The 19,932-nt window shown below is 38.2% G+C and overlaps 1 protein-coding gene across 14 annotated transcripts in view; it reads left to right on the forward strand.

Annotated features, from left to right (window-relative positions):
* PIP5K1B (phosphatidylinositol-4-phosphate 5-kinase type 1 beta) overlaps positions 1-19,932 on the forward strand; it is a 305,504-nt gene that overhangs the window by 102,827 nt on the left and 182,745 nt on the right. For all 14 annotated transcript variants that reach the window (XM_008978414.5, XM_003824756.6, XM_057298699.1 and 11 more), the window contains 2 exons: positions 10,217-10,301; positions 14,368-14,436. In XM_008978414.5, the coding sequence (XP_008976662.1) occupies positions 14,368-14,436 (69 nt within the window). In that variant the 5' untranslated portion in view covers positions 10,217-10,301. The remainder of the gene's footprint in view (positions 1-10,216; positions 10,302-14,367; positions 14,437-19,932) is intronic.

Consider the following 19,932-nt stretch of genomic DNA (forward strand, 5'->3'; position numbering starts at 1 on the left):
TATAGAGGCAAGAAGTTCAACTATGTGAGATTATTTGTGATTATCCCAGATGTGACTGGGAAGAGATAGAAAAGTAACAGTGTTAGTTAAATCTCCATGGATTCTTTGCCTCCATGCCAAATATCATGACTATCTAACTAATTACTCCCCCCGACTCCCAGCTTCCCCACCACCCCGACACTATCACCAAATACACAGAGATACATACTATGTCTTTGTATATGTAAAATGAAAATCATTGCAGGACATCATACAGTAGCAGTGTTTTCGATGAAAGACTGTGAGTTACATTGGTCTGAAAGCAACACATCCGTCATGGCTGTTTTCACTGGCAACTTTCTTCTGTCTAATGTTTGCAATGAAGGCTTGGCTTGAAAAGGCTTATGAATTCTTTTAGCACAACCTTTGTTGGGAAAATGAATTACAAGTGGTTCATTTGATGCTGATCCTTTTGTCATTGCCATTTATAGCTATTGTTTATTCACTTTGGGAGAGCCATTCTGAGAATTGATGAATGTGTTTTATGAGAGAATATAAGAGCCCTGCAATTTGTTTTGATTGGTCTCCATTTGGATTCTTAGTGAGCAGGTGCCATCGTTTGGAATTGGTTTTGGCAGTGGCTTGGTTATATAAATATTAGATACATGAAGTGAAACCTCATTTAAATTATTTTCATCAGTAAGAATAGGAGAGCTTTACATTGAATGTAAGACACCATAGTTCTATTTTTACAGCTTCTAAGCATACAAATGTGTAACATACCATATGTCTGAACATATGTATGTAGAAGTGGCCTCCATTGTACAAATATTTAACATACAGATTTTCTGCATTTCTTTGAGAGTTTATGCAAATATTCTTTAAAAAACTCTAAGCCTATGGTTTCTTAATATAAGAATTTTTTCTGGTCTGAAAAATACAGGCATTTCTGCTTTGGAAACTATGTTAAGGATTGTTTCAGTTTGGTGTTTTTTTGTTGTTGTTGTTTATATTTAAGCCTCAGAAAATAACCCAGCACATTTTAAACCTTTGCTTTCTCCTGCTTTTTGTTGTTGTTGTTGTTGTTACTGTTGTTTTTGTTGCCAAACCCACATTAAAAAAAATACCACGCCTCTTTGTAAGGGCTCTAGAAGAAGAACTATAATACTTCCTATCTTCCCAGCAAAACTGTTTACCAGGCTGACGTTTTCCTAAGAATAGCTCCCTAGGTTTTCATGAATCCATATAAATTTTCACACATTTGTTTTTTATTCTGGCACAAAATTTAAGAGGGACTTACGATCATAGGTGGAAGGAGCAATGAGGAAGTCTGTTGGTAACCCTTTAGGTAACATCCTAAACCTCGGGCTACTTGCGGGCAAATTCTTAAAATGCAAGACTCATGATCTCTGAGTACACCCATGAAAATTTAAATACCCTTCATGGTGCTGGGTCTTTTTGTAAGCAAGCCAACACGGTGCCCAGACTCTTTTCCACCCTCTAGCTCTCAACCTTATGTCCCCAGCAAACGGCTCTAAGTCCAATTTCAGTGTTCTTCATTAAGTGAAGCTTTCCATGAGCCCCACAGGCTGACTTATGCAGTTCCTCCTCCAAAAACCCAGAGTAAAGGACATGCCACATTGTAAATTGTAGCCACTGCAATGCCTGTCTCTCCTGCTAATAGGATTTATTTGAAGACGAGTACCTGTCCTTGTCATTATGGCCCCGGGCCTAGCTTACTGCCTGACATGTTATGCTCCATAAATGTTCATTGAATGAATGAAAGAGTGAATTTATTTGGTGTTAGGTAATAAAAATGAATTCAAAAGAGCATAAATAAAACAAAAATGATTGACTTTAACATGCAGGTGTGACCAAGGCCCAAATTATCTTCCAATTGCTTTGTCTTTCGGGAAATGCACTAGGAAATGTTAACATACACAGCCTGAATGGCATGAAAATATTTGAATATGGCTATCCTATTGGAAGCCCAATTCCCATAGGGCAAGTTGCACTCATAATGACCAAATAATCAATGAGTCCTCTCCTCATTCCAAAGAGGATTTGAAGTGAGGCCCTACCTAAGAAACTTGGCAGAGGCACCAAAACAAAAGCACTATCTAATGGAGTTAGCACAATTCGTAATCGAAGAGAAGTGGACAGCAGCAGAGATGGACATGAAACCCAGGGCTTCAGAGGCCTATCCCAGCGCTCTTCCAATTAATTCTTGTTGCTTCACTTTATCAGTGTTTAATAAAGTGTTTGTTTTTATGGGAAGATGAGTAAGGACTCGTGGCTAGTGTCCCTTAACCTCTTGTGTCTACAGATTGGCCTACTTAGTTAAGTGATTAGGTAATTAGCAATTCTCCCACTTATTTGGCCATGTATGAGAAGCAAACTCATCTGTAGCAAATTAAAAATACTGAGTTTTATGGCCCTAGTTGGGGAATTAGAGGTTGAAAGGGTTGCTTCTGACTCACATATGGCCCCCAGGCACAATATATCTAAAACTTTCGGTAACTATAGAGTTTTAAAAAGCTCCTCTACCACCTTTTCAATTAAGACATGCCCTCTGGGTTGAGGCTTACTGATGTAGAACAAGTTTTATAGGAAAAAATTATGTAAATTAATATAATTGGCTAATCTTTTGATTGCATTTACAAATTGAAAAATGCGGTGCAATATTGATTAGACAATCTTCTCATTGTTTTTAAGTAGGAGAGAACAAGTAAAAGAGAGAGGTGTATGGTGGAAAGAGGATTAGTTTTAAAGTTAGACAACCCTGGATCAAATCTCAGCCCTACCACTTGACTGGACTCCAGGAAAATCATCCCAAGTCACAACCTCGCTCCTCTCCTTCCTCCTAGACTTAATGCAGGGGCTGCAGTAGACCCTGACTACTTGGTAGTGATCTATTTAAGCTCTTAACGGATTCCCAGAGCCATAACAATAGAAACGTGTGTACCAGTTCCTAGCCTACCTCCCAATCCACATTTCCATTGAGAATCATGTTTCTCAGGCTTATTCCCCTACTGCTTTCCCACTTTCATTATAATTTCTGTTTTGTTTTATGGCCCATCATTGGGTCGTTTGTTCTCAGAGCCATTCCTTACTCTTCTGTATCACAGGGAAGTCATCCCATATAGGATGCATTTCTCAGGCTTCCTATGGGCTCAGATGCTTTTCATGAGGTTGGCCTCTGGGAGCCATAGACAGGGATTGGCGGGCAGAAGGTAGACGAGAAAAACCAGGATGTTCTCCCCTAACCTGTGTGTCTTAGGTGGCATCTCCATTAGTGACTGTCTTCTCCATGCTTCTAAACATACCCCTCCTACTGCAGTTCCAACTTCTGCCAGTCAACCCCTGTCCTGATGTTCTGACCGCAGCTGACCTCTGCTTTTGAGGTCTGTTAACACCACCTTCTCTTGTGCCTGCAGCCCTAAAAGCAATAGTGGCATCATGTTGATTGCGATCTGTTTCATCACCATCTCTTGCTTAGCTTTTCAGTTCACCCATCACTTTTATAACCAATTCCATGTATTAAATTTCCCCTCTTTAATATACCCAAAGTGGTTTCTGTTTTCCCTAATAGACCCTGAAAGCAATCCTGAAGTGATAAACTCTCTTTATTGCCTTTACTGGTCACAGTAGCTTAGATGATCCCAAGCCTGTGAAGCGTGCTGAAAATACTGACTCCCTAGGTCTACCACGCAGAGGTAGTGATTCCCTGGTTTCAGTGTGTGGCCCCAGAAGCTGAATTTTCAAAAAGCTTCCCTGGTGTTTGTAATGCCCAGCACTGATTTAGAGAATGGCAAAGCCAGGCTGAGATGGAGGTGCGTGGGGTGGGAGTGGATGGTTGCTAGGTTCATTCACCAACTAAGGGCTTCACTTTTACAAACCAGCCTCACAGCAAGAGAGCCCCGCTCAGCAAAATTAAAATGACTGCATCCCATGGACTTTATAGGACAGTTACAAGTGTCAAAATAGCACATGTTAAATTGGGGAGTGCCAACGGATTATTTGCAAGAATAAATGAAATCACATATGTGGCAGCATTTCACACATCGTAGTTGCTCAATACATGATCTTCCCTTCTCTCAAATTGAGTGAAAACATAGAACTATAGAAAGCTATGAAATAGTATAAATTATTTATTGCTTAAGGTCACAGAATCCAGATACTAAATACCAGAAATAATAGATAAATAACTACATAGTCAAAAAAAAGTCATTGTCTGGCACATATTATTGCTCACTGAGCTGGTGCTAAACAGTCCATATGACACCATAGGTTAGCTCTCTTTCATATCAGAAATAATTTTTGAAAATAAGTTTTAACTAGGACTCTTGTGTCAGATTACATAGTAACATCTTCTAAGGAGACATGAACCTTGTGAGTATGTCCTTACTTGACCATTGGAATTTCTGCATTCCAGGCTCTTGCCAGAGACTACAACTTTGAGTACTCCACTGTCCAATTCTTATCAAAAGACTGGTTAGGAGAAATAATATTCATGGAGGACTGCCTAAAAGATATGCAGCCTGTTCATTCCTCATTGAGATAACCTAAGTTCTATTTGTGGTTTAAGTCAGGTTATCACATAGCTTCCTATTTGGATCTCCACGTATTTACTTCTTGTCAGTTTCTCTTTACTGGGGAAGATGAATGAAAAAAGGCACATCTATCATTATGGAATTTTGAACAATGTTAAAAGAGAAAACCCTCAGAGGTTTCCAGACAGAGAAAACCAGCATGCTTCTAGCACAGGGAGCATCAGACTAACATGAAACTACTCATCTACAAAGTGGGAAGTAAGCAGTAAGCAATACAGTATTTACAGAGAGATGGGACAAAAGACCTGTGAGCCAAGAATCCTGCATTGGCCAAGAGCTCTATTCCTACATAAGAGCAAAAGGAAGACATTTCTGGACATGGAGTTACTCAGACTGGGCCATCTACATGCCACTTCTGAGAATTGAATCAGGACATAGGTGTCAAGGTAGGAGGAGATGAAGAGCCAAAGAAAGAGTGATGAGCAATGAACATTGCAAAACTTATGGTCAAGTCTAAATAAATGATCATAATGTGACTACGAAGTCTAAATTGTTCATTAAGATTTCTTAAAGTGGAAGAGACATGTTGACTATGAGGAGATATTTAGTAGCTTAGAGTGGAGCAGGCAATGAAAGAGTAAAAATATTCCAAGTATCTCTACCTATGGACAAGAAAGAGAAAAGAGATGTCATGGATTGGGTTCTCTGGAAGCAAGCACTGGCACACAGTTTTGGTTGCAAGATTCTTAGTAGGAATTAACACCCGTGTATTATGTTCCCCAGAAAGATATGTTGAAGTCCTAATTTTCAGTACCTGTACATGTGACCTTATTTGGAAATAGGGTCTTTGCAAATATAATCAAGTTAAGATGAGTTCATGAGGGTGAGCTCTAACCTAGTATAACTGGTGTTCTTATAAGAAGAGGAAAATGCCACATGAAGAGGGAGACACATGGAGAGAAGCGCTAAATGGTGACAGAGGCCAGGGCTGGAGTAACACAGTGGCAAGCCAAGGGACTCCAAGAAAGATGGCTACCACCAGAAGCTAAAAAGTAGCAAGGAAGAATTCTATCGAGTCTCAGAGGGAGCATGGCCCTGCCAGTACTTTATTTTGGACTTCTAGCCTCCAGAACTGTGGGAAAATAAATCTCTGTCATTTGAAGCCACCCAGACTGTTGTACTTTGTAGCGACAGCCCTAGGAAACTGATAAAACCTGTGAAAAGATGAGGGAAGGCGCACAAAATCAAAGTCCCACGCAAGACACACAAAGCCTGGGCCACCTTGATGGGGAGCTGGAGGAAGAGTGCCACCGTGCCACTCAGTCACAAGAGGTGACTGCCCCAGGAGGGCCATGACCTAGGCTAAATTGGCTCCCTGCAGAGGCATGCAGTAAGGCAGTCTTCCCTTCTTACAGGAGATCTGGGTAGCTCATCTCCATGTCTACACAGCAGGCCGAGCAAAAAAATGGGCAGTGAAAATAGTGTATAGTCATTTTGCTTTCTTAATTGAAAAACAGGTTTTTAAATGATTTAAAATCAAAAAGATAATATGAGCAAACCAGCAAAGAAATAATGAGTAAAAATAAGTATAGTAACAACAAATGTAATTAATAGTAAACAAAACATTGTTATAGGCATTGCCTTTATTTCCTGACCAACATAGTTCTGGAATGTATAAGGCAAAAAAATGAAGTAGACATACAGGAGAACATGGCAAAACTATAATTATATTAGGGAATTTTGATATAATTATTTCATAATTTGGCCGGGCATGGTGGCCATGCCTGTAATCCCAGCACTTTGGGAGACTGAGGGAGGTGGATCACTTGAGCTCAGGAGTTTGAGACAAGCCTGGGCAACATAGTGTGAGACCCCATCTCTACAAAAAAAATTTAAAAAATTAGCCAGGTGTGGTGGCGTGCACTGGTAATCCCAGCTACTCAGGAGGCTGAGGTGGGAGGATCGCTTGAGCCCAGGTGGTGGAGGTTGCAGTGAGCCGAGATCATGCCACTTCACTCCAGCCTGAGCAACAGAGCCAGACCCTGTCTCAAAAAAATTAATAATAATAATTATTTCATAATTTGACAAAGTAGACAAATAATGATACAGGTTCGTATTTGTATATAGTGTTTATACCCTAAAAACACAGAATCTGCATTTTTCTCTTTTGTCTATAGAAGGTTTACAAAAACCTATTTCTATGGCCACAGGAAAAAACTAAATGAATTTGTGGAGAAAAGCTATTTTACTCATCCCCTTTTTTATCCCACTGTGATAAAACAAAAAATTGACAGTGAAATAATAATAATAAATAAAATGTAAATGCTTGAAATTAAGAAGCCTTCTTATAGATGATTCCTGGATCAAACTGAAAATCAAATACAGAATGACAAATTCTCTGGAAGTTAATTAAAAAGAACATTTCACATCAAAACTTATGAAGAAATTGTTAATGCATTTAGGAATACTTTATAGCCTAAATGCTTTTGGTACTATTTAAAAAAAAAAGAATGAAAAATAAGCTAAATATTGCATCTAAGAAATTTTTTTAAGAATCAGAAGAAAGAAGGTATTGTTAATGACAAAAGCTAAAATTAATGTAATTGGCCTCAAAACAATTAAAAGGAGAGAATCTGACTAATGAAAATATGTATATAATATAAAGAATGTACATATACACATGCAACATTAGGAATGAGGAAAAAAAATTGCCCAGATCCCAGAAGGATTAAAATAAGTCAATAAGACAATGTTATGTTCAGGTTTATGGCAATAAAATTTGAAATCCAGAGGAAATTGATGTTTTTCTAATAAACTATAAATTACCAAAATTTGATTCAAAGAAAGGTTAAAAATCCCGAGAGGAGTAATAAACAGAAAAAAACGTGAGTGCGTATAAAGAAAGCCTTCCAATTTTATGAAAAGTATAAATTCTTTCATACCAAAAACTGATAAAGATGGCCACAACAGTTGTTCAATATCACTTATGAAAATATGCTTTTGAGAAGATTAAGAAATCAAATCAAAGATTTATTCTAGAAACATAAGGATTTTTAATTTTATATTTTTATATTTCTAGAAATATAAGGATTTATATTTCACTCTATTTAAAAGAGTGACAAATGAAAATATCCAGGAGTGAATTTAGTAAGACATAAGACAAATTAAAAAAAAAGATTGTAGTGAAAGACAAACTAACATTTGAAGAAGTAGAGAGCTATACTATCTTTTCAAATGAGAAAACTTATGATCCTAAAGATAAAAATTGTTCTAAAATAACTATATATAATCCCAATCAGAATCCCAACTTGGAAGATAAAAGTGTTGTCAGCTTAGTCAACACGATTTTTTTGTTTGTTTGTTTTTTGTTTTTTCGAGACAGAGTTTCATTCTTGTCGTCCAGGCTGGAGTACAATGGCCCGATCTCGGCTCACTACATCCTCTGCCTCCCAGGTTCAAGCAGTTCTCCTGCCTCAGCCTCCCGAGTAGCTGGGATTACAGGCACCTACCACCCCACCCAGCTAGTTTTTGTATTTTTGGTAGAGACAGGGTTTCACCATAATGGCCAGGCTGGTCTCGAACTCCTGACCTCAGGTGATCCACCCACCTCCGGCTCCCAAAGTGCTGGGATTACAAGCGTGAGCCACTGCACCCAGCCCAATCAACATGTTTTTAAAGGCCACATAAAAATATAAATGCAAGAAAATTTCCAAACTTGAAGGAAAAACAGTCAGCATGGGGGAGTCGTGCCAGCAGGCATCAAAGCACACTATCATGTTACTGCATTTTAAGCAATATGGCATTAGCTTAGGAATCCACAGGTCAATGTTTGGAACAGAGTAGATGCCATAACTAAATCAATGTATATAGGAAAACTTAATGTATGCTAAAGGTGGCTTGTCTTTCCAGTAAGGAAAATAACATAAAGTAAATGATTTGGGGGCAATTAGGTGTCCATCTGGGGCAATATTCCATTTGGATTAGATTCCATTTGAAGTAAGAGCTAATATTAAAGATGGACCCATAAAGCTATCAAGAGAAAATATGGGAGAATACACGTATAACATCAGGTTAGGGGGAGCTCTCTTTCATAATCCATCTTCCAAAAAGGAAAAATTGCAAGATAGTAAATTTATAATCCATAAAGGAAAAATTGGCAGATTTGACTGTGTAAAAATTTAAAATGTCTATGACAAGACACAATAAATAAAGGCAAAAGAAGAATAATACTTGCAACCTCTAGGACAGAGCTAATGTTTAAAATACTAAGAGGTCTCACAAATTGTTTATAAAAGAAAGATAAAACAGCCCAGTATAAAAATAGTCAAAGGGCATGAACTGGAATTGTAAATCACCAATAAACCTGTGAAAAGAATCAGCCCCATTAGTAGTGAGAGAAGGCAAATTAAAACCAGAGATGCCTATCAGGTGAGCAAACACTTTTAAAGATGGCGAACACCAGTGCTGATCAGTGTGTCAATAAGCAGGCACTCACCATGCACATTTGGGCTGATTGCTTCAACCTTTGCACCGGAAAGAAATGTAGCAATAGTCATTCAAATAGTTAACATGCTTATTATGTTTGGCCCCACAGTTATTCCACTTCTAGGATTCTTTCCCACAAAAATAAAAGTACTAGAACATTAAAGATGTTTGAATAAGACTGTTTATTCCTGCTCTGGTTAAGGTAGCCAAATTTGGAAACAGTCTGCATGTTCATCCACAGAAGAGTGATTGGTTAAACAATGGTATGTCCATCTTGTGAATATATGCAGTTATTTTTAAATGAGGTAGATATATAGATTTTAAAAATATTTTGATAAGAGCAAGTGGCAGAAATAAATGTGTGTGTGAAAAAGCATAGGGAAGATTTTGAAAGGCTATAAAACAAACAGACTGTTTATATTGGCTATCGCACGGTGGGGGAGATAAGACCTAATTCTTTATTTATTTATTTTTTTAAGAGACAGAGTCTCACTATGTTGCCCAGGCTGGTCTCAAATTCCTGGCCTCAAGCAACCCTTCCACCTTAGCCTCCCAAAGTGCTACGATTACAGGCATGAGCCACCATGCCTAGCCTAATTCATTTTTACTTTATACCTCTCTACATTTTTAAATTGATTACAATAAGCAATTATCTCTTCTGTATAAAACATAATTATAGCACAACAGCTTTTTTGAACTTTTCTTTGAAGTTGTGTCATCTAATCAACCCTTATGGAAATCACAGGTAGTTTATCATAGGGATAATATTGAAAAATTGTCCACATGTCACATGGTGTCACCTCTGTGAAGATCCATAGGAGAAATTTCCACTCCAGCTTGAATCTCCAGATACCTGTGGTTCATTTGAGCAACTGCTTTGCTTTTATCTTTTGCTCATTGTGCATCTGGTAACTGATCGTATTTTCCTTTCCTCTGGAAACCAGGAATCTCAGAGTCAAGTTGTAGACTGTAAAGTTTACTCAACAACCATACCAGACTCTGTGGCTTATGTTCTATGCACAGCCCTTGCTGATAGAATCATCTTGCTCTCCATGTTTATTTTCCCTCACCCACATTCCTTCCTTTGTTTTAATTTTAACTGCTTATGTTGCATGTATCCCTACAGCTACCTCTGATCTTTTTTGGGAGATGTAGTAGGGATATGAATAAATGATGACCAGAAATTTCTATTTTAACAGAAACCTGGCAAAGAAAACGGTCTCAACAATGAGTAGGCCACCCATCACTACTAACTACAGATGACTTGCCATTTCATTTACAAAGGTAAGGAAATAAAGTCTGTATTTTTAATTAATTCTGATCAAATCAGTATAGAGCCCTTACCTTTTTATTGTAAATATTTTTACAAATATTCTAAAACATATATCTAGCTCATAACCTTTAACTCTGACATCAAATTTGAATCAAACATCAAGCAAACAGAAACAAGAAATTTTATGAATTTTGGCATGCCAGAAGGGTTAAAAAAAAAACCGAGATGTGGTCTCTGTTGTTAATTACTATGTATGTTAAATTTTTAAATAGTATTTTCCTTATTTTTAAGTGTAGCAGTGTTCACTGTAGAATACTTGGAGAATCTAACAAAATATAAAAATGAAAACCTAAAGCATTTATAATCCCATCATCTGTAGATAATCACCAGAACTTCTGGGAATGTCTTTCCTCCTTCCTTTTATGTGTACATGGGAAATACACATGATTATAACTTCAAAAAAAATTTTTAGAGACGATGTCTCGCTGTGTCTTTCAGGTGAAATTCATATAACATAAAATTAGCCATTTAAAAATGAACAATTCAGTGTTCATTTTTAGTATAGTTTAGTACATTTACAATGTTATGCAATCACTACCTCTATGCAGTTCCAAAACATCTGCATCACCCCAAAAGGAAACTCAGTGCAGTCAGCCCTTGGTATCTGCGGGAGATTGATTCCAGGACCTGTGGATACCAAAATATACTCAAGTCCCTTATCTAAAATGACACAGTATTTGCTTTTGTTTCTCTTTTTGAGACCGGCTCTTCCTTTATTGCCCAGGCTGGAGTGCAGTGGTGTGATCATGGCTCACTGCAGCCTCAAACTCCTGGGCTCAAGCAATCCTCCCACCTCAGCCTCCTGTGTAGCTGGGACAATAGGTGTAAGACATTGAACCTGGCTAATTTTTTATTTTTTATAGAGATGAGGTCTCACTGTTTTTCCCAGGCTGGTCTCATACTACTGGCCTAAAGCGATCATCCCATCCTGGCGTCCCAAAGTGCTGTGATTACAGGTGTGAGCCACAATGCCCAACATAATTATATAATGTTTTTTAAAACAATGTTTTGAATTCATACTTACCTTGACTTCATTAGTTACAGATGATGTGGTGCAGAAGCATAGCAAGTCTAAGAAGAAACAGTAGTCATCATTGTGACCATTGTAATGGCCCTTTGCAGTTTACCAGTACATCCCCAAGCATCTTATTTGTCCCTACTACATGGCCTCTCCGACTCCAATGCCCCTGGTTAATAGGTTTATGTGACCTTTGTTAAACATCACTCTACAGGAAAAATAAATGAATAACTCTTGAATCCAGATGATAGTTCATGGCCTTCGTTTATCATTATTTTATGTTTTGTGCTGCTTAAAAGGAAGTGTTTTAAAAAAAAATAGAAGTTTACCTGTTTTTCTCCTCCTCTTCCCTACTGTCAAGTCAGGGATGATTCACAGAGTAATAAAAAGTACTTTAAGACCATCTCATCCTCCGTCCTTCATTCATGCCAGTTAGTTAACCTCTCATTAAGGTTGTTTTTTTAAGCACCCTTCAGAGTTGCTCTTGTAGTTTTTTGGTTTTAAAAGTTGCAAAGTCTTAAAAGTGAAATTACTTGAATGGCATTCTTTAGGGAGGTCTTCATTCTGTTGGCTCTGTTAAACAGTTGAAGGCCTGTATTTTACTCTGAGCCTGATATATAAACCATTTTAATTCTTCTGGCATTTTTATTCAAAACTGACCTAATATTATTATAAAGAGACTAGAAAAATGAATTATTCTTTAAGTCAATTTAAGCTGATACAGCATGGAAAACAATAGTTTGTGAAACATCTGTCCTGGAAGACTCTATTCTAACACGGACAGATTAAATAGATGCAAATAGAATTGCAAAATTATGTAAGAGGGTGGTTTCATTGGTGGGCAGTACTAGATCTAGTGAGGTTGGCTCACCGTGATTCTTGCATTTATTTTCCTGGATGGTTTTTAGTCATATCAAGCTCATGGCAGTGTGGGTAAACTCAGTCACTTAATTCCAAGGCACAGAAATGGTTGATGAATCCCTAGGTTTAGCATATGCCGTGTTTATTAAAAGCCCAGAATTTAAAGCATGCTTCAAAAGCGTAAAAGAAAGTCAGAAATTTTACCCTTCCTTGGTGTATTAAATGTTCTGCATGCAATTTAAGGTAAGACCCTTAAATTATGGTTCCCTAATTATGAAGTTATCCTTGTTTACCACAGAAGTAACATAACTGGCTTTAAAAATTCAGATGAATTATAGGTCACATGTGAAAATCTTATCATTAGGAAGAGAGAGAAACACATCTGAAGATCAGATCTCCCAATGAGAAAACATATTTTATCTTAAGGCGTTAGAATTCACAAAGATACGCAATAGTTTTGAGTGTGTAAAAATGTAAACTTCTCTATATCATAATTATGAAACAAGTTAAAAGGACACGGTAAGCTGGGCACAGTGCCTCATGCCTATAATCCCAGCACTTTGGGAGGCCAAGGCAGGAGGATTGCTTGAGCTCAGGAGTTCGAGACCAGCCTGGGCAGCATGGCAAAACCCTGTCTCTAACAAAATAATTACAAAAAATTAGTCCCAGCTACTTGGGAGGCTGAGGTGGGAGGATTGTCTGAGCCTGGGAGGTCGAGGCTGCAGTGAGCTGTGATGGCACCACTGTACTCCAGCCTGAGTGATAAAGTGAGACCCTGTCTCAAAAACAAACAAAAAGGCAGATAGTAACACAGAAGAATATTAATAATGCACTTGGCAAGCAATTAATGACCTTAAAACATAAAAATAAGCAAACCACTAGTATGAATAACCGTAATAGGTAAAAATCAATATCAGAAATGTTAAGACCTCATAGATAAATGGACGAAACAATGGAAGACTCGAAGAAATACAAAGAACTAAAACTGATGTGAAAACAATGTTAACCTTCACCAGTAATTTTCACAGATGCAAATTAAAACCAGGAGATGATTTCTTTTACCTGTCAGATTAGCAAAGCTGTTTAAGATGATAACAGTCATTACTAAATGTGTAATGAAACAAGCCCCCACTCACTGCTGATAGCAGTGTGAATGAGTATACTCTTCTGGAAATAAATTTACCAATATGTAGTAAAAGCTTTAAATTTTTTAATACCCTAGTATGCCCTAGCAATTCCAAGAATTGAGTCCAAGAAAACATTGAAGTTAGATAAAGATGTAAGCATAAAATAATTATTGTACTATTTGCAGGAGCAAAACTCTTTGAGCTGCCTCAACTATCCTTCAATATTAGCATTGACTAAAGTATTAACACACAGTGGTGTCCACACAGTGGTATATCTTGCAACTAGAAAAAAATTATTCTTACAAAGATATTTTTGTAATCAAATGGGAAAATGTTTATTACGTAAATGTTCAGTGAAAAATACTGGGTAAGATAGTATTGTAAGTTTTTTCATATGAAAATACACATAATAAAAGGTAGAAATAAATATGACAAAATATGAATAGAGGAGTTGCCCAAGGGTAGTAGAATTGAGTAATTTTTTTGTTCTGACTCATATTTTTTGGTATTTCCCAGATAATTTTACAGTGAGCATGTATAACCAGAAGAAAAGTTTTTTAAAAGGCTATGTAGCCTGGGCACGGTGGCTCATGCCTATAATCTCAGTTACTCGAGAGGCTGAGGTGGGAGGACTGGTTGAACTGAAGAGTTTGAGGCTGCAGTGAGCCATGATCACACCACTGCATTCCAATTCCAGCCTGGGTGATAGAGTGAAACCCTGTCTCTAAAAAAAAAGCTTTGTATAAAGAAACTTATACACATGTACATGCTTTCTTAGAGCATATGGGATAAAATATTTTACGAAAATATTTTAGATTTATTTTTGGAAGATTAAGGAATGCAGATTTCTTTTTTAGTATTCTGAAATGTTTCTGTCTTCCTTAGGAACAACAGCAATAGCAATAACAAAAACATACTTAACTAAAATAGATCCTTTGGTTAGCAATATTATTAATATATTGTATTTCAGAGTAGCATTGAAGTTCAAAGGGCAGTGTGTTTCTCTTGTAGATGTCGTCTGCTGCTGAAAATGGAGAGGCAGCACCTGGAAAACAAAATGAAGAAAAAACCTATAAAAAGGTGAGTGTGCATTTTGTTTTCTAAAGAGGAACACCGTTTTGCTGTTTGGCACGTGAATATTATCAAAGGCCTTTCTTTCTCCCAAGCAGTTGTAAGTTACTACCTTAGTTTCCAGTTGCTGCTATAACTAATTACTGCAAATTTAGTGGCTTAGACAACATACATGCATTATCTTATAGTTCAGTGAGTCAGAAGCCTGACATGGGTCTCCCTGGGCTGAGATCCATGTGTTTGCAGAGCTGTATTCCTTCCTGGACACTCCAGGGGAGAGTCCACTTCCTTGTCTTTTCCGGCTTCTAGAGGCTCCCTGCGTGCCCTGTGTCATGGCTCCCTGCCATCTTCAAAGCCAGCAACGGCCGGTGGAGTCTTTCCCAGGCTGTATCACTCTGACACTTTAAAGGGCCTGTGTGATTGCATTGAGCCCTCCTAGGCTCACAGAAATATGGGAAAATATTAATAAAAATTAATATTCTTTATCTAAAAGGTCAGCTGATTAGCAACGTTAATTTCCTCTGCAACTTGAATTCATTTTTGCCTTAGAAGGTGACATATTCACAGGTCCCAAGGATTAGAGCATGGGAATCTTTGGGGGTCAGTTCACCATAATATAGAATATTGAGTGAAGAGAGTTGTTTGAAGACCCTTCTTATTCCTAAGAAGAAGGCTCCTGAGGGCATGCAGTGTTCTGTGTATAATATATGAATCCTTTAATGGACTCACTACTTTCCACCAACATTTAAAACATTTCCTACCTTTGTATTTTAAAACTTTTAAAATGTGAGATGCTCCTCTTCCCCACCTTTTCTAAGCCGCTCAGATTTTATGTCTTCAGCCCATTTCACAAAAAGTCTTTTTCCAGACTTCCTAATGTATCTTAACTTACCAGTCTTTGATAAATTCTCAACTCCCAGCTACCAAGCTAATGTTCAAACATGTTACTGGGTAAAATATGTTCCCAAGCACCTCTACTCCTGATTATAAATTGACTATACATTTTAGCTTTTCAAAGTTCTTGCTATTTTGCCCTCTTAAGAGTAGGAGGTTTGTGTATTGAAGGTTTATTATTTCTTAATTTTTCCTTTTATACTTTGATGGACAGCCTGCAAGACGTTTAGTCATAAAGTACATGAGCTATGGGCTCTGACCACATATTCAGGTCATGGAACTAGCATGATGTATTTTCTATTCCATTTTCATATGGGAGAATGTGCCCTTTTTCCTGGCATATCTTCTTTATCTGATTTTTCCACTCAGCCAAACCTTGAAATACAAACTGGGAGGTTGTCATTCAAAGTGATGGTGTGGTTGGAAAAGAGTTGGGTAAAGATTCAAGAGCTCAGAAGTGCCGCAGTATATTTTATAAAATTTGTACATCGGGCCAGAGGCAACAATACACTATTATTTATTTTTAGACACAAGTGAAAAACCAAATCCTGTCTCGTTTACCCAAGATTCCGTGTACATTCATTCAAGCATGGACCAACACAGAGATGATTACATTGCTAGCCTGTTATTACTTCAGATCAGTTTCAGGCGGTATTCTCAATCAGCATCAAGATGCACTGAAATTCTTGACCAAATTCTGACTCACAGGAGATCCTTTGTCGCTGCAAAAGTTATAGAAAAAATGTGACCATGACATCTCAGAGTTTGCTAAGTGTACCCTGCCCAAGAATTTATTTAGTCAAGCAGGTTTTCAATAATTAGTATAGGTAATTCTATGATTAATGTCTCCAGTAGGATATTTAACTCAGCAATGTTTTTTAGGTTGTAAAAACTAAAAATCAAATTCTATGGTAGGAGAAATAAGGAAAGACACAGAAAACCTAAGGGGACCAGAAATTTTTTTTAATGAACAATTTTTTATGTGTAATAATATCAGGATCTTATTAATGATTTCTGGTTTTAAAAAGTATAAGCAATGGAAGGGGATGTACGTAGCCTCTCTTAAAAAGCACCAAGAAGACCAGCACAGCACTTAGAACTTCAGCCCTTAATAAATATGGTATTGATATGCATAGCAAGAAGAAGGAATCACTTAGAGAAAGTGTTGTTTTACTGGCAGGTAAAAGCTCAGCTGAATTATTCGGTTTAGTTCTCTGATCTTCAAACTAGAGAAGGTGTTCATGGTGGACTTAGGAGTTAGCTATTGCAAATGTGTTTATCTCCAGGTCCAGATAAACCATTTCCCAGATGAAAGAACTTAAAGCTAGAATAGGAAAACCTCTGAATGTGAGCTTTAAATGAATTTCAGAATGGGAAAATTGTCAGAAAACAGGACATAAGCAAATATTATTCCTATTTTCAAAAATGAGGAAGAGTACATTCTGGAAACCAGATTATAAGTGAGACATTATTCCCCAGTATAATTTGAGCATTATTATTAAACATATGGTTTATACATATTTAGAGAAGAAACATATCTTTTACAAACCTGGAGAAATTCATAAAGATGTAGTTTATTTCAAACTAACTGCATTTCCTATTTTGAGAGAGTCATTAAATTACTCATAAAGAGTACGTTCAAATTTAATGAGTCTTGATTTAAAGGTGTCTAAAAGATTCGCTAGTCTCCTTTCAGACAAGGTGGATAAGTATGGGTTAAATATTATGTTTATTGTGTTTGTATCTGGTTGGACTGATGGTCTCGAAAACTGGCAATTTTGCTCCCTGTTCACTCGGTTTCCACCAGCATGATGCATGAGTTGGCCCTGGGTAGCTTACCGTGTTCACCCATGACCTTAATGAAAGCATAAAAGCAGTGCTTTGCAAATGCAAATGACAAAAAAACTGTAAATGATAGCAAACAGACTACACAAGCGTTGTCAAGGCCACCATACATCTTATTCCCTTTACAAATACCTTAAATTTCTTTCCCAGTCCTGAAGCCCTGATCATAAGGTATGCACAGATTTACTAAGAAGCTTTGATGACCCATTGTGTTTTTGCATTGACTGAAGCCAGTCCATGGATCCCAGGTTAAGGCCCCTGGTCCTTTATGCTAGGAGTGAGAAATATACCACAGGAGTTTATAAGTAGCTCACAGTGGAGTGGGAGAGGCAAGACATGAAAACAGTTTTAGAACACAGTAGTCTATAATGAGGAATTCAAAAGGGAAGAAACCAATGTTGTTAGAATTAAGCAGCAGGTTTAGGCTTTCTGTATGGAGCCCCAGATTTACTGGGCAGCTGCCAGTAACATTCAGGATCATGAGTGCTATGATTTCCACGTGTTATTAGGGAACACTCAGTGTTCATGGGACAACTTTACACTTTGCGTCTCAGCTATTTGCATGTGATTATTGAGGCTGGCTGCCTTTTGTCTTGCAGTTGACCATTTCCTGAATCCATTCTCAGTTCTTGGCAAGCCCGGGAAGAACAGCTAACATTGGTCCGTGAGGTTAATAATGTCTTCAGCTAATGGCTAAAATAAGAAGTTTGATTTTAGCTGCATAAAACAAACAAGTTGCCCATTAAGACAGGCATTAAAGGCTGCCTGGCTGTATTTACAGAGTGGAGTATTTCCATTATCAGTTAATTTATTGAGTGCTTTCCGCAAGAGTTGTAAATGCAGAAGCCTACTGGGGCCAGGCAGCAAAGAAGGGAGTGAGAAAACGAGGGGACCATGGTAAACAGGAGAACCCACGCCTTCCTTAAAAGGGGCAGCAGGCAGTCAGCTCTAGCCAACAGAGCTATGAATGAATGCCCGCCCAGGGTTGCCAGATACTCTGATGTTTTTCAAAAAAGAGAGATGAAGATTTTGATGTGAAATCTGCCATTTTTAAATAACAGCAACTAATTCAAATGTTTTTAAAAATACACTCTGGGCAAAACAGTTTGCCTGCGGACCCTATCTGTCCCGTAGGCAGTGGCCAGTTTACAACCTCTGACCTCCCTGTTGGTGTAAAAAAGTGAGAAGAAAAAAGGAGGATGCAAAAGAAGTGTAAGAACTTGTCTCTGCCTCCCCTGACCTTACAACTTATTTCGGAGAAAAAAGAGGGACCCACATGAAAAAATTAAATCTTGACCCAAATCGGTGTTGAGTAAGTGCCAAGACAAGTGGTATTTCTCTTTTATTTTTATTTTTTTGAGATGGAGTCTCACTCTATCACCCAGGCTGGAGTGCAGTGGCACAATCTTGGCTCACTGCAACCTCTGCCTCCCAGGTTCAAGCGATTCTCCTGCCTCAGCCTCCCGAGTAGCTGGGACTACAGGTGCACGCCGCCATGCCTGGCTAATTTTTTGTATTTTAGTTGAGATGGGGTTTCACCATGTTGCCCAGGCTGATCTCGAACTCCTGAGCTCAGGCAATCGACCACCTCGACCTCCCAGAGTGCTGGGATTACAGGTGTGAGCCACTGGGCCCGGCCAAAAATTCCATTTTTTAAGTGACTGTGCATTCTGATTTACCTACTTGTTTGTCTTGATGTCAGGGAGTCCAATGAGCACAGGCACAGAAACAGGGAGGAGCATGATTTATTGGCATTACAGGAGAGGCTGGCCTGGACAAAGCTAAGTGGTGGTGTCTGGGGAAAGTAGTAGGCAGTTTTGGAAGTATGGGCTGGCTCTAAATGACAGCTACCCTTGGGTGCTGGTTTGAGGTGTTTGGATTTTATGTTCTAGGCCAGTGTTGTTCAATGGAACTTCCCGCAATGATGGAAATGTTCTATAATTTGCACCAATGCGGTAGCCACAAGCTATGTGTGGCTATAGGGCATTTGAAATGTGGCCAGTGTGTCTGAGGAACTGTAATTTTTAATCTTAATTTTAGTTAAATTTAAACTTAAATAAGCACACGTGGCTGATGACTGCCATGCTGGGGAGTGCAGTTTTCAGGTGGTGATGTACTGTAACATTGTTGTAGGGGCTAGTGACAAATGAAAGGCCTGTGCAAAGCCAGTGGCAGAGCACAAGTTGTACAGGGTTGAGGGAGATGACACAGGAAGGCTTTTGTGTTAGTTGAGCAACAAAGTTGGGTGCAAAGTTGAGTAGGAAAAGATGTGGGGAATATTTTTGAAAAGAAAATTACATTTCCAATCAGTGCGACTACCAGAAGTTTTCTGCCATTGGTGGAACTAGGGAAGTTTGGGAAAGAGTATTGTGTTATTTTGGGATTTTGTTTGTTTGTTGTTTAAAAAGGCAAGAGACCTAAAAGGAAGCAGGAGGCGCAGGGCACGAGTTTACTTGAAAGAGGATGGTCTCAATGCAAGTCAAATACTCATGCTAGACATTCAAGTTTTGTCTGTTTTATATGTGAAGAAATGACCCAGCCCCACCTCTCCAAAACAAACAGATGTCAGGGTGGTTCAATGACATATGCCAGGTTACCTTGCAGTTCTTTGTTAGGAAGATGATTAGAAGCTCCAGTCACATGATGTCCCATGTTGTCATTTGTCCGTTGGACTGGGTCAGTGTTTCCCAACACCAGGGCCTTGACTGTCATGGGAAACGTGCACTGCCATTTGCCTTTCTTCTTGTCTCACCTCTTCACCCTGAG

The sequence above is a fragment of the Pan paniscus genome, chromosome 11, assembly GCF_029289425.2.
Source record: "Pan paniscus chromosome 11, NHGRI_mPanPan1-v2.0_pri, whole genome shotgun sequence".
In the NCBI taxonomy this organism is placed as follows: domain Eukaryota; kingdom Metazoa; phylum Chordata; class Mammalia; order Primates; family Hominidae; genus Pan; species Pan paniscus.